At 42.4% G+C, this 14472-nt stretch overlaps 1 protein-coding gene across 2 annotated transcripts in view; it reads right to left on the bottom strand.

Annotated features, from left to right (window-relative positions):
- The window catches only part of tmem259 (transmembrane protein 259), a 34014-nt gene continuing 19542 nt past the window's right edge, over positions 1–14472 (bottom strand). For both annotated transcript variants that reach the window (XM_076279184.1, XM_076279185.1), the window contains exons 8-11: positions 14442–14472; positions 3195–3327; positions 2734–2833; positions 1–1859 (exon numbers count right to left, since the gene is read on the bottom strand). The exon at positions 14442–14472 is cut by the window's right edge and continues 53 nt beyond it. In XM_076279184.1, the coding sequence (XP_076135299.1) occupies positions 1116–1859; positions 2734–2833; positions 3195–3327; positions 14442–14472 (1008 nt within the window). In that variant the 3' untranslated portion in view covers positions 1–1115. The remainder of the gene's footprint in view (positions 1860–2733; positions 2834–3194; positions 3328–14441) is intronic.

Here is a 14472-nt window from a genome sequence, read left to right as displayed (position 1 = left end):
GGGGTGGGGGGGGTGGGCATAAGGAGGAGGCTCAGAGCAGCGTGGGAACAACGGAGCATCTGCAGTCCTATCTCACCCTGTCTGTCAGGCAGGAAGGCAGCGGTCTTCCAAACAAGAGAGAGAGAGATGAGACGTGACAGATCGCCATCATTTCTGCCACTTCAGAGAAACCCTAAAGCCTTCTGAGGATACCACATCCACACACAGTGGCACCTCAAACACACACACACGCACCTCAAACACACACACACACACACACGCATGTGTGTCTAGGCTCTTGTCAGATGACCACTAGTGTCACAGCACCTTCCTACACAACCAACAGGAACACACAGCATAGAGAAAAGGCCAGTTCCATTAAGATGACCATTCCCATCATTCTGTAGACCAGTTCCATTAAGATGACCATTCCCATCATTCTGTAGACCAGTATTTTTTTTTTTATCATGAAATGCAAACAGGGTTAACACTCTTGCACTAAAACCAATCACGTTTTTTTTCCCGGTTTCAACGATTGTGAAAAATAAAAAAACTAATTAAAGACAAAAAGAAGAAAAACACGATGAGCGCAGAGATCACATGACGCACGGCCAGGCTCTTAAGGTGCGTGTTCCAACACCATCACCTCTGCTGCCAGTCAGTCCAGTCAGTCTCGGCCTCCAAAAACAAAACAACGAAAGCGTAAGTGTCCGCTATGACCCCCCCGGGACGCTAAAGTGTCCGCTATGACCCCCCCGGGACGCTAAAGTGTCCGCTATGACCCCCCCGGGACGCTAAAGTGTCCGCTATGACCCCCAGGACGCTGGGCAGCAGGGCAGGGCCAGATTGGATTTTGGATTTGTAGATTTTTCTGTTCTGTTCTCTCTCTCTCTCTCTCTCCGCCTCTCTCCGTGCGTCTCCTCCACGTCTGCAGGGGGCGCCAGTGAGCAGCAGCGAGGAGGCAGTGCTGCCGTGTCACAATGCTGCCGTGTCACAATGCAGGAGCAGAAGCAGGAGGAGCAGGAGGAGGAACAGGAGGAACAGGACAAATGAAAAGAAAAACTGAGTGTGTGTTTACGCGTGGCGAGGGTGTGTGTGAGATGTTTGTGTGGAGGAAGGCGGGGCCACAGGCGGACTCAGGTGGGTGTCAGGGGCGCGTCCGACGGGGTGTGGGGGGGAGGCGAGGGGGCGGGGTCAGTCTCGGCGCACTGTCGAGTGTCCACGGCAACGCTGCTCGCGTCTGGTGCCTGCAAGTCTGTGTGTGAGGGGAGGGGGGAGGGGCCAGTGGAAACCACTCCCACTTCCTGCTCCCCGCCACCCTGGGGACATCCCCGAGCTTTAATCTCCATGGCGACCAGACTGGTGGCCCCTCCCCTTTCTCCGCCTCCTGCTCCAGACGCCTCTGCGTGCTCAGGGGCGGGGCTTACATGGATCTCCGTGACGACGCTGAGGGGGGGTGGCACCGCCTCCAGCAGCGACCCGCCCAGCTGGGGGCCCGACAGCGCCTCCGTCAAGATGGCCGCCGTCTCCGCCATCCAGTCCAGCTCGTTGGCCACGTCGCCCCCCGCCCCCCCGGCCCGCTGCTCTCCAGCGCCCCCACTGGACGCGGCGACGGAGGCCTGGACGCTGGAGGCCGCAGCTGCAGCCTGGGCCTCGCCTGGCTGTGGCGGCTGGCCGTTGGCGGCCGGTCGGGGGTTGGCGGCGGCGTTGGTGGCGTTGGTGGCGTTGGCGCTGGGGGTGGTGTTGTTGTTCAGGTTGTCCTGTAAGGCTGTCTGGTTGGCCTGACCTGCCTGCTGGTTCTGCAGCAACATCTCCTGGATGCGGATCTGCTGCAGGATGGCCGGCAGCTCGTAGTGGTGGAAGAAGTAGATCATGGAGTGCTGGAGGGAGAGAGAGAGGGAAGGGGAGGGAGAGAGAAGATAGAAGAGAAGGAGAAGAGGGAAGAGGGAGGAGAGAGTGGAAGGGGGAGAGAGAGGAGAGAGGGAGAGGAAGGGGGAGGGGAGAGAGAAAGAAGATGAGGATGAGTGTGAGAGAGTGGAGAGAGAGAGAGAGGGAGAGGGAAGGGGAGGGAGAGAGAAAAAGAAAGAAAGAGAGAGAGAGAGAGAGGGAGAGAGAGAGAGGGACAGGGAAGAGGAGAGAGAGAAAGAAAGAGAGAGAGGGGGAGAGAGGGAGAGGGAGAGAGGGAGAGAGAGGCAGTCAAGGTCAAACTGTACTGTTACAACCATATAATAAGGAGCGCATAGCTTAACCAAACTGTAGATATACACATAAAAGGCACATAGGACAACAACAGGCAGGCATCATGCACACCAGAAAACATATAGGCCTATAGGCATCATGCACACCAGAAAACATATAGGCCTATAGGCATCATGCACACCAGAAAACATATAGGCCTATAGGCATCATGCACACCAGAAAACATATAGGCCTATAGGCATCATGCACACCAGAAAACATATGGGCCTATAGGCATCATGCACACCAGAAAACATCTACAGTAGGTCTAGGCCTATAGGCATCATGCACACCAGAAAACATCTACAGTAGGTCTAGGCCTATAGGCATCATGCACACCAGAAAACATCTACAGTAGGTCTAGGCCAATGTATGGGAAACACTGTAGGGTGGTCAAACAAGCTGGTCAACCAGCAAAAAACCCTAAGCTGGTCAGGCTGTTTTTTTTCAGCTGGGTATAGACAAACTAAGATTTCAAAAGGATGGCACATTGCTAAAGGCTGCGGACGACCTCACCTGGATGAAGAGCCAAGAGGTGACCAGCGCCAGGCTGCTGTACTGGCCGTTGAAGCGGTAGTGGTAGGCGTAGAACGCAAAGTGGTACAGGTAGAAGAACCTACGACCAGGAGAACAAGAACACTAAGTGATACAGGTAGAAGTGTGCGTACCTGAGCCAGTGGCATTTGCTGGTGTTGGTGTGTGTGTGTGTGTGTACCTGAGCCAGTGGCGTTTGCTGGTGTTGGTGTGTGTGTGTGTGTGTGTACCTGAGCCAGTGGCGTTTGCTGGTGTTGGTGTGTGTGTGTGTGTGTGTGTGTGTGTGTGTGTGTGTGTACCTGAGCCAGTGGCGTTTTCTTGTGTTGGTGGGTGTGGGTGTGGGTGTGGGTGTGTGTGTGTGTGTGTGTGTGTGTGTGTGTGTGTACCTGAGCCAGTGGCGTTTGCTGGTGTGTGTGTGTGTGTGTGTGTGTGTGTGTGTGTACCTGAGCCAGTGGCGTTTGCTGGTGTTGGTGTGGCAGCAGATGGCATCATACTGGTCAGCCAGCCAGACGATGAGGATGATGTAGAATGCCGTGGTGGTGTCGTTAAAGAACTCCGACATGATGGCCTCCATACCTGGGGAACACACACCAGAGCCCGTACTGCGTTTAGAACACACACCAGAGCCCGTACTGCGTTTAGAACACACACCAGAGCCCGTACTGCGTTTAGAACATCACGATATCTCTGCGCACACACACACCACAGAGCAGCGACCACCTCAGCTGTCCAGAGAGCGTTCTTTTGAAAGTTATATTTTTGGTCTGTTTTTAGTCTTCGAAGCACTGCGCACACATGCACCAGGGCTTAACATTTTTCAAAATGGAAGTGCTTCACATTAATACAGTTTTGGGGTTTTGTGATGTTAAGCATTTTCAATGAGAACAACACTTAACATCGTCCTCACTTACATGATCTCACTTCTCATTTTCTAATAGGAGTAAGTGTTTGTGACAACACATGTCAATAATAATATTTATATTATTATTTGATTGGTAATATTTGATCGCTGTTTTGCTATAAAGCATCTTTCACGTAATGAGTGCGCGCTCCGTGTCTGTAGCAGTCTGTTCACCTCCGCAATTAGAATGTTCCTCAAATGGAGAACACATACATGTTCCCTCGCGTCTCATGGCCACTCAATTAGAACGTTCCTCAAATGGAGAACACATACATGTTCCCTCGCGTCTCATGGCCACTCAATTAGAACGTTCCTCAAATGGAGAACACATACATGTTCCCTCGCGTCTCATGGCCACTCAATTAGAACGTTCCTCAAATGGAGAACACATACATGTTCCCTCGCGTCTCATGGCCACTCTAGGTTATGTCATGCTTCTGTGTTTGCAAAATTCCTGACAGTTCCTGATCAATAAACTTTTGTTTTCCTTTCCTGTCGGTTAGCAGTGGATGTAGAAGGGTCGGGCGGGTGCGGGTAAGCTTGATCGGAAAATATCGCGGGTGCGGGCGGGGCGAGTCAAAAATTGACAAAGCACTTCTTCTCACAAAGTTCTCACTTAGTTATTAATAATGTAGGCTACAGAACATTAAGTGCAACAAACCTCTGCAATCTCTCTTAACTGTATAAAACAGCTTAAGATATGATTAGTCTAAAAGACCTTCCATCTTCTCTTCCCCTCTCCCTCTCAAACAGAGGGTGTGCTGCAACCTGCATTCCCGCAACAAGTGCATCAAGTGAGCGCTTTCAGCTCAGCTGGTCAGGTGCTGGAGGCGCGTCGTAATAGATTAAATCCTGGAATGGTGGATTCCATTCTCTTTTTACACAGTGCAGCCAAACAGCTAAACTAAATCAAACAGGATCGTCTATACAGATGCATTTTTGTTAAGTTCGTGGATGCATGTTATAGGCCTAATGATAATTTCAACTTTCTTTCATTAGACAGATGCAGTTTTGTTAAGTTTGTGGATGCATGCTATAATGATCATTTTCAACTTTCTTTCATGAGACAGATTTATGGAGTAAAACTTGTGTCACCTTAAACCGAATTTGAATATGTTGTATTTGAATATGAATTTGAGCAATTGTATTGGAAAAACGAACTTGAATAGTATATATTGAAACTGAATTCATTAGATTGGAACTGAATCTCAGTCAACTTGAAATTGAATATAATATTTTGAAATTGAACTAATTTGCTCTGATACATAAATTATCCTGACTGAAAATTTCGCTCTTGGAACTTTCACATTCAGTTCTCAAAATTCAGTTTCAAAACGTGAAATTCAATTTCAGTCTACCGAGACAAAAACAGCTGGTAGCTCAGGAAAAGCAATCGAGTGCAGAGCTATTGTGATCGCGTGACTAGTTCCGAGCGCGAAGCAAAGAGCAGAGCACCCTCTTAGCAAGCGGTCTCCTGAACCTCCTTATAGTGTGGAACAGAGAAGAGATGGAAGCGACTGGCACATCAGAAAACGTCCAAGTAAGTTGATATCATATGCCATGTCTGTTAACGTTACTTTGTATATAATGTACATTATATGCTAGCGCTGGCTGGCTAGCCAGCATAGTTTCATCGACTAAGTTAAAGTTTTTTCCATAGTTCAGAACCAGTTAGACTACTATAACGTTACTCTTTGATAGAACAATATGATTGGTCATTGTCATATCATTGTGCCTTTTAGGCCTGTAAGAACACGTTACAATATCAGGTTAAACAGTATCATTCATGGAAAACTGGATATGTCCCCCTAGTTAAGCTTTTTTCATCGTTGTGTTGTCTGTTAGCTAATGCTACGTGGGGCAATTTTTTCGTGCCGTGATGTTGCCAGACAACTGGATTGCGATAACTTTGTTAGCAAATGGTAGCTAGCTAGCTTCTAAGAGTTTCAAACTGAATATGTTCTATATCGATAATATGATCAAGACTCAAGAGACCCTAGTTTAACAGTATTTCTACAGGCTGATTTATGCTTCTTCATCGACTCCATGCAGATTTTGTAAAAGTTATTGAGAAATAGACACAGTATATTACAATAACCTAATTATTATACTTTAACTGTGTGTTGTCTTGATACTTCTGTTTCAGTAATGTGTGTGTAGATTGCAAATAATGTGTTGTATGACGATAGAAATGTCCTTGGTTCTTAATTAACTCATTGTATTGACCAAGTCGTGTGTGTGCAGAGAAGGTGTAATGATATTTATTATGATGTATACGATGCAAGGTATGAATGTGTGTGTGAGAAACAACTGATTGTCTCTTAGGTGCACAAACTTGTCTCTGTATCCTGATTGCCTGATGCTTATGAGACCTCTTCAGTGTTGGGGGTAATGCGTTACAAAAGTAATGTAATTACTGTAATATATTGCTGTTTGCGGTAACGCGGTAATGTAAGGCAATACAAAAAAAAAATTGGGTAATATTTACTCGGTACAAACTTCAGTAACGCGCGTTACAATGCAGTTTAACCCAAAATTAAGCGCTTGTTTTGTTTTGATACATATTCGCAAACACCACGCGAGAACAACAGAGGAGAAAAAATCCGCGCAAAATAGTAGAACGTTATCTCCTGATAGCCTACTGGTTGAATATGACTGTGGCTGCAGCAGACTCGCAGGCGAACTCTATTTGCGGGATGGACATAAGCCTACGCTCATTATTTTCAGCTTGTCATAGACAAGGCTATGAAGAACATAATAGTTAGTGCACTTTGTGTGCGAAACCGAAACATCTCTCAGCTCGCGAAATAGCACAAGTAAATTAATGAAACATCTAAAGTAGTGCCACGCTAATCTTTTTGATTCTTGATAAAACACAAACTATGCTGTTGTGCATGTCAGCTTTGTGCTGTGAACTTAAATTGAAGAGAATAAAGGGATAGAAATGCAGAAAAAGATTGTGTAGCCTGGCAGTGCCACCGCTCCCACCACGCGCATCACGCACTTTGCGTTGGGCACCAAAGGACAGAGGGGGCACCCAAATGTAACCAATGAATAGTAGCTTTACTGCAAACTGCGTTTCACTCTTCATCAATAACGTTTACAATGTCAAAATGCACTAACACGATGTTACATGCAAGTTTGATACCTTTTGGGTTCCCTCAATCACCACCTAGTACTAGAATTGGAGGGTCTTCAATCATTCGTTTTCCAAGCATTTAGGCTACTGTACATGAAGCACATGATTCAATTTCCAAAGCAATGAAGGTTGCTTAAAACAACTTAACATTGTGCATATTATTGTTAATATTGTGCTATCAATGTAATTCAAACAAATAAGGCTTGTAAACAAGAGCTGGCAAAAGGGCATTATGACAACGTAAAGATCAATGCTCTTAAAGTGACAGTGCACCATTTATAAGTAAAACAGCATTTCTTCAGAAATTAATGTTTAAAAATACACAGTAATGGTCTGTAAATAATAGGCTTTACTTTAGGTGTTTGAGTTATCATTTAAATGTCACCCACTCAAAGCCACTCACTTAGGGCACCGAAATGGCCAGCAGGCCACCATCTTGACATGTCTTTATTAAAGGAACCGTATGTAAAAATTGTATTTCAATTAATCATAAAATTGCCATGATATGTCACTAGACATTAAGAAATCATGTTCATTTCAAATACTTATATCACTGACAACAGTAGTCTGGCCAGGATATTGTCATTTAAAAAGTGAAGTTGCAGCCCTCAACTGATGTTGATGTTGTCATGTTGTGTTTTGGCCTAATGCGCCACCCTCCACCAATCTACTAATCACAAAGTCAGTAGTGTTTCGTCATCCGGTTGCCAACTCTGCCAGTCAGAGGGGAGGGGAAGGGGATACACCGCTCTACAGTAATTTGAAAGTGATTGTAGTACCCGTTTTGGCCACAATCTTACATACGGTTCCTTTAAGCTTTGATTTACAATATAGTAGGCTCTCTATTGATTTTAATGAGTAGGCCTAGGCCTTAAAGTTACAGTATTTCTATCACAATTTACCAGACTTTGACCTTTTGTCGGTTTTTAACAAAATTCTGACTATGATTGTTCCTTGTATTGCATTATGAGCACTGCGCCTATTGCATTCTACTGTTGCCTTAAGCCTAGCTCAGTCATTATGCTATACCACATCTCCCTCCATTGGAAGAGCAAGCTGCATTGAGCATAATAAACTGCTTTTAGAATGGCAAATCCATATTTCTAGATATTTTGGTGAAAGTAACTTAAAAGTAATGCAATAGTAGTGTAATGCCTTACAATTCAGAGACAGTAATATTATAATGTAACAAATTACTTTGAAATGACAGTAATAAGTAATGCATAGTACATTACGTTTTTGAAGTAACTTGCCCAACACTGGACCTCTTTGCGCAGAGATGAATAAACAATTAACGAGAAAGACTCACAGTAGACCTTTAAGCTAAACACTGATTGTTTGTTGGTTTTATTTTCATAGGTTGAGAGGCCTCAATGAACAGTGGACAGTGAGATAGACTGAGGACAATGGACCTTTGGACTGGCACCGATCAGACATGGACACCGAAGCTTGATTTCTCTTAATACATATCTTTGCAAGATGCAACACATATTGTAAAACACTTTACACACTAATAAACATGTCCACTGTTGTTTTCTCTGGAATTGATTTGTTTGCCATTGGTGGTGATGGATTTCCAAATGGATTTCCAAATGTATGGGCAATCTAAATTTTAGTTTATGTGTGTAATCAGCTGATATTAGATATGATGCAATTGCAAAATCATGTAGGTTTATCCTTTGCTACATAAGGAAGAACAGACCTTATCTGACACAGGATTCCACACAACTTCTTGTTCAGGCCATGGTCATCTCCAAGCTGGACTATTGTAATTTACTATTAGCTGGTTTACCTGCTTGTGTAGTAAGATTGTTACAGCTGATTCAGAATGCTGCCGCAGGCCTGGTCTTTAATCAGCCAAAGACATATGTAACTCCTCTCCTAGTTACTCTCCATTGGCTCCCTATTAGGCAGAATTAAATTTAAATCTCTCACTTTGGCCTATAGGACACTGACCGGATCTGCTCCTTGTTATTTTAATTCAATGATCAAGACGTACATCCCCAACTGCCCACTGCGGTCTTCTGAAGAGTGTCTGTTGTGTCGACCAGACATAAGTCAAATTCAAGACTTTTCCTCAGTGGTTCCATGTTGGTGGAATGAGTTGCCCAGTGCTCTCTGTTCCTGTGATAGTTTTGGGTCTTTTAACAGGGGTCTAAAGACGTATCTGTTCAACATGCACTTAGTTCATTAACACTTATGGTTTGTATAGTATTGTTTCATTTTGATTAGGCTGTTGATTAATTTGACATTGTTGTTTATTATTGATATTCTCCATAATGTAGTCTTACCATGCTATTGTTATTTTTATTATATTATTGACTGAATGTACATTATTGTTTATTATTACTATTTTCCCTTTTTTCTCATTGTTTATGTCATTAGACTATTGATTGAATTGACATGGTTGTTTATTATTGCTATTCTCTTTATTATAGTCTGACCAACATCTTCATTTGTTCCCTGTTAAATTTTAAGTATTATATTGTTTTGTATTTATGTTGCTTTGGACAAAAGCGTAACCATAACCATATGTAATTGGAAGCAAATAAAGGTAGCCTACACATCATAGTATTACAAGAGTGGCTTTAAACGTAAGAAAACGGTAATGATTTGTCCTTTTTTGGTCATTCAAACATGTAGATTTTTATTCACATAATTACTAGGTTGTTGCCTTTTCTATCCAGTAGGTGGCAGTCCAGGATAAGAAATAGAGCAGTAGTTGAGTAGGAAAAACGAAAACGAGAGAAAGTTATGCCCATGACATTTTAAAGAATGACAGGCTAGAAGTTTGCAATTTAGTACTGCAATTGGTAGACAGTACATTGATGTTTGATGGCTAGCTGAGTAGTTCTGTATGGACTGACAGGCTGGAAGTTTGAAATGTAATACTGTAAAAAATGTTTTAGCCTATTTAAAATTACAAAAACGGTAGGTAAGACCATACATCGATGTTTGATGGCTAGCTGGGTAGTTCTGTACTTCAAGGATTGACAGGCTAGAAGTTTTAGATGTAATACTGCAAAAAACAAATTATTTGTTTAAAATTACAAAAACGGTAGGTAAGTAGGCCTAGGCTACATCGATGTTTGATGGCTGGGTAGCCTAGGCTAGTTCTGTATTTCAAGGATTGACAAGCTAGAAGTTTGAAATAATACTGCAACAAATGTTTTATTTGTTTAAAATTACATAAACGGTAGGTGAGACAGTAGGCCTACAATCGGAATGTGTTTTATGAATCGTGCGTGCAGATTTAATAACCGTGCAAACCAAGTGCCCACTATGCTCTGCTTCGCGCTCGGAACTAGTCACGCGATCACAATAGCTCTGCACTCGATTGCTTTTCCTGAGCTACCAGCTGTTTTTGTCTCGGTAGACTGAAATTGAATTTCACGTTTTGAAACTGAATTGTGAGAACTGAATGTGAAAGTTCCAAGAGCGATATTTTCAGTCAGGATAATTTATGTATCAGAGCAAATGAGTTCAATTTCAAAATATTATATTCAATTTCAAGTTGACTGAGATTCAGTTACAATTTAATGAATTCAGTTTCAACATATACTATTCAAATTCGTTTTTCCAATACAATTGTTCAAATTCAGCAATTCAAATGCAAATACAACATATTCAAATTCGGTTTAAGGTGGCACAAGTTTTACTCCATACAGATTTCTGGTTCAGTTCATAAAAATTTAAAGTTTAGGCAACAGACAGATATCAAGGGTTTAAACCGATTGAACACGTCTGTGTCAATGTGTGTGTGTTTGCGCGCCTTACCCACGAGCGCCCGGATGTGTGTGTGTGTGTGTGTGTGTGTACAGGGTATCTGCACATTTTCCAAGACTTTTAAATGGAAAAATTAAGACTATACCACGGCAAAAGGATACATACGGCAACTTAAAACTGTTTTATGCAATAGTTTTTTTTCTACTAATTTTAACCCCCACCCCATTTTGGATGTCTCAGAAGTTTCCAAATATATTTTGGCAAAAGAAAAATAATTGTGTGAATTACCTTCACAGCTATAAATGCCCAATTTTAGGGTCTGGGCTGCTTCTTTTGAAGCTGGCTGTACATGTTTGGTTTTGCTTTCTGCTGAGGCTGACTGTTCTTCACCTGTGTCTGTAGTAGCCTAGGGCCACTTGCCAAAGACATGTGCACTGGACTGGATTCCCTTCAATATTTTCAAAGTTAGACTAAGCTATTTAAATATTTTAATAGGCCTACTTAAAGACGGCATCCTCTGTGCTCCTGTTCTGGCAGATTCTCTAGCACTATACACTGCAAACAAAATCTACCTCTGGGTACAAATAAAGTAACTTGAACTTGAACTTGCACTAGTTATAAAGTTATTCATCTAGCTATTAATTCACAGGACATTCAATCATTTTACTAACACAAAGGTTATGAAGAAATATGGGTAACACTTGGTAAAGGTACATGAATTATCATGAATTCATGCATTAATTAATTCATGATTTATGCATTACTTCATTCCTTTATATCCTATGAATCATCAGGAATTGACATGAATTCATATACTCTCATTCATGATGACCTCATGTATGAACAACACATCAACTAAAGCATTAGGTGTGATGGGTATATCATTATGATTTATGATTTATTAAGCATGATCATCATGATTACATGAATTTTAGGATAATTGCTCATGCATTCATCATGTCTGTGGCCCCTCAAATAAAGTAGTGAATAATGACACGTGTTTAGAGAACTGCAAAGTTATGTTCAAATCAGAATTTGAGCGGTGATGACCACATTTTTGGCAGAAAAATAAAGTCATGATCATGGTTAATACATCATAATTCATAATGATGTGCCCACAGTACCTAATACTTTAGTAATGTGTTCATGTATGAGGTCACAAATGACACACTATGAACTCAGTAAATTCCTGATAATTAATTAGATATTAATGAATGAAGTAATACATAAATCATGAATTAATTCATGTACCCTTACCGTAAAGTGTAACTTACTCCGAGAATACATACATTACCAACCTAATTTGCTTCAATTATGTAAAATGTAATGTAAATCAGGTTTTATGGCCAAGTATACTTTGGTATACATGGAATTTGGTCTCTGCATGTAACCCATCCGTGAATTAGTAAACACACAGTTCACACATTAAAGCACACATTAACCTGGAGCAGTGAGCTGCCTTTCTACAGTGATGCTCGGGGAGCAGTGAGGGGTTAGGTGCCTTGCTCAAGGGCACTTCAGCCGTGGATGTGGGCATGGGAGACTAGTGCTCAACCACTTCCACTGCCCACATTTTTCCTACTGGTCGGGGATCGAACCGGCAACCCTTCAGTTACAAGCCCAAACAGGGCTCCAGACTAACTTTTTGCACTGGTTGCACTGGTGCGCCTAACTTTTTTTTCAGCACCCAAATGTTCAACCACATCGCATTTAACACCGCAGCAGGTTCACTTTTTTTCCTTAACTACTGTCCTATATAGGTTGTCCTATGACTTATGATTTACAATTCTACAAGAAAAGTAACTTAATGAAGTGTTGGTGGTGCTTTAAGTGCTTCACTGAGCTGAAATTTAAACTTAAAACATCTCAAGATGAATTAAATAAAAATAACAGTGAGTAAATTAACAGTGCACGTCTTTTAAGGGCTTCAAACTGCACATCTCATGGCTCAATGTTTTACATACTATCCTTCATGATCTTTAGGCCTTGGCTAAACCAGCTCGCCATAGCATCTTCCATAGAAATGTATATGAGCACAATTTAAAGAGGGATTTTTATGTGATTTTGCAATGATGATTGCAATAATCACTTGACAGCCCCACAATGCAATTTACTTTTTAATTTTAGTATTTTTAAATTTTCAATAAGAACATCACTATGGTTAATGCAGTAACGAAATGGTAGGCCTATTATTATAGGCTATTGCCATACTTGGCACATTGCATCTAAATGTGTCCATTCAATTCACCGTACACAATGACCACAGTTATACATGCAGGGAATATTCGGGCTTTAAATGTAGCAGCGATATTCGGTTTGCGCCAAATACCGGATTAAATTGACTGATGCCATCAGAATGAGTTTACACAACTCGCGCGAAAAACAAATATTGCTGTTGAAAACCGGGTTACTCCCTGCATATAACTGCGGTCAATGACGCACTCCTTTTCGGCGATATCTGTATCTGTCGTTCGGGAAGGCCTTGTATGCATTGTTCACAATTTTAAGACGTCTTTTCATCTGCAATGACTCCTATAGATTTGGCGCAAGTGGCATTCCTGTACATCGGGTTTACGTTCAAACTATTTTTCTGGTGAATAATTATTTCGGACTGAACTTGGTGAAGGGAAGTTTCACTAGGCCTATCGTAGGCAACGATAAACTTGATCATCATCTCGGGCTCGTCTGATCGGTTTGCTGCTGCCAGCCGCCGAAAGGCAGTGGGGAGAGGGGACATTTATCTCGGCCTATGTGACCACACTGTAATGCAACTACATCCACTCTGTTTATCTGACGGGTCTCTGACCTCTGTCTCTCTATCTGCAGCACACGCATTTTCAAATTTACACACAGGCACTGGGCCACAGCCAATCAGAGGGGAGGTCCCGCCCTTCACTATCTGTGATTTGTTTAAACCACGAAATTGGCCAAATATGTGTCTGTTATTGAACAAAAGGTAGAGTTTCAATGCGGACACGTTTTCCTCTCCAATAGCTGGTTGCACCGGTGCCACCTCGGATTTTTTTTAGTCGCACTTTTGAAAAATTAGGTCGCACTCTGGAGCCCTGCCAAAGACCTAACCAGTAGGCCACAATTTTAAACTTTACATTTCATCACTACAAATCTTTCTTGACCCTCAAAAAACATAAGTCTCATTCTTCAAATACAGTGTGCCTGCTCAGTTATAACATTTTAACAATTACATTTTTCAAAGTTTTTTTCAGGTAATTAACATAGGCATAATATACTAGATTTTTTTTCTTTTTTTCACAGCCTGTATCCTTGATCTATTGGCCAAGGGAGATTTCTGTGAACAATATGAATTAATTTACATCGGCCCAATAAAAGTGCCCAAAATCCTCATTTTGGCAACCATTTTGTTTATGCTAATTAGATGGTCATTAACTCAAAATTCAGCTTGGGAACAGGGCTAGTTGCATTCAGCACACCTTAATTATGTTGAAAAGTCCTGTTCCCAACTTTTACTAAAAAATGCCTCTAGGAAGCACATCTCAAAAATATCACCTGTCTATTACCGTTTTCACACCTTTAACCCGTGAGAAGACATCCCAGACAATTTAAGACTTTTCTAGGCCTTAAAAACCGAAAGTTGTATTTAAGACTTTTTAAGGATCCGCGGGAACCCTGTGTGTGGCAGAGCGCATCTTACCCACGAGCACCCGGATGTGTGTGTGTGTGTGTGTGTGTGTGCTTGCGTGCGCGTGTCGCCGAGTGCGTCTTACCCACGAGCACCAGGATGTGTGTGTGTGTGTGTGTGTGTGTGTGTGTGTGTGTGTGTGTGTGTGTGTGTGTGTGTGTGTGTGTGTGTGTGTGTGTGTGTGTGTGTGTGTGTGTGTGTGTGTGTGTGTGTGTGTGTGTGTGTGTGCGCGTGTGTGTGTGCGCGCGTCGCCGAGCGCGTCTTACCCACGAGCGCCAGGATGACGGTGAGCAAAGG

This window comes from Alosa pseudoharengus, unplaced genomic scaffold (genome assembly GCF_046254945.1).
Source record: "Alosa pseudoharengus isolate Yale_2024_CS ecotype anadromous, Long Island Sound unplaced genomic scaffold, YU_APseudo_1.1 YU_APseudo_1.1_scf_11, whole genome shotgun sequence".
In the NCBI taxonomy this organism is placed as follows: Eukaryota; Metazoa; Chordata; class Actinopteri; order Clupeiformes; family Clupeidae; genus Alosa; species Alosa pseudoharengus.
The sequence above is the reverse complement of the archived record's forward strand: the minus strand, read 5'-3'. Positions and strand labels throughout refer to the sequence as shown.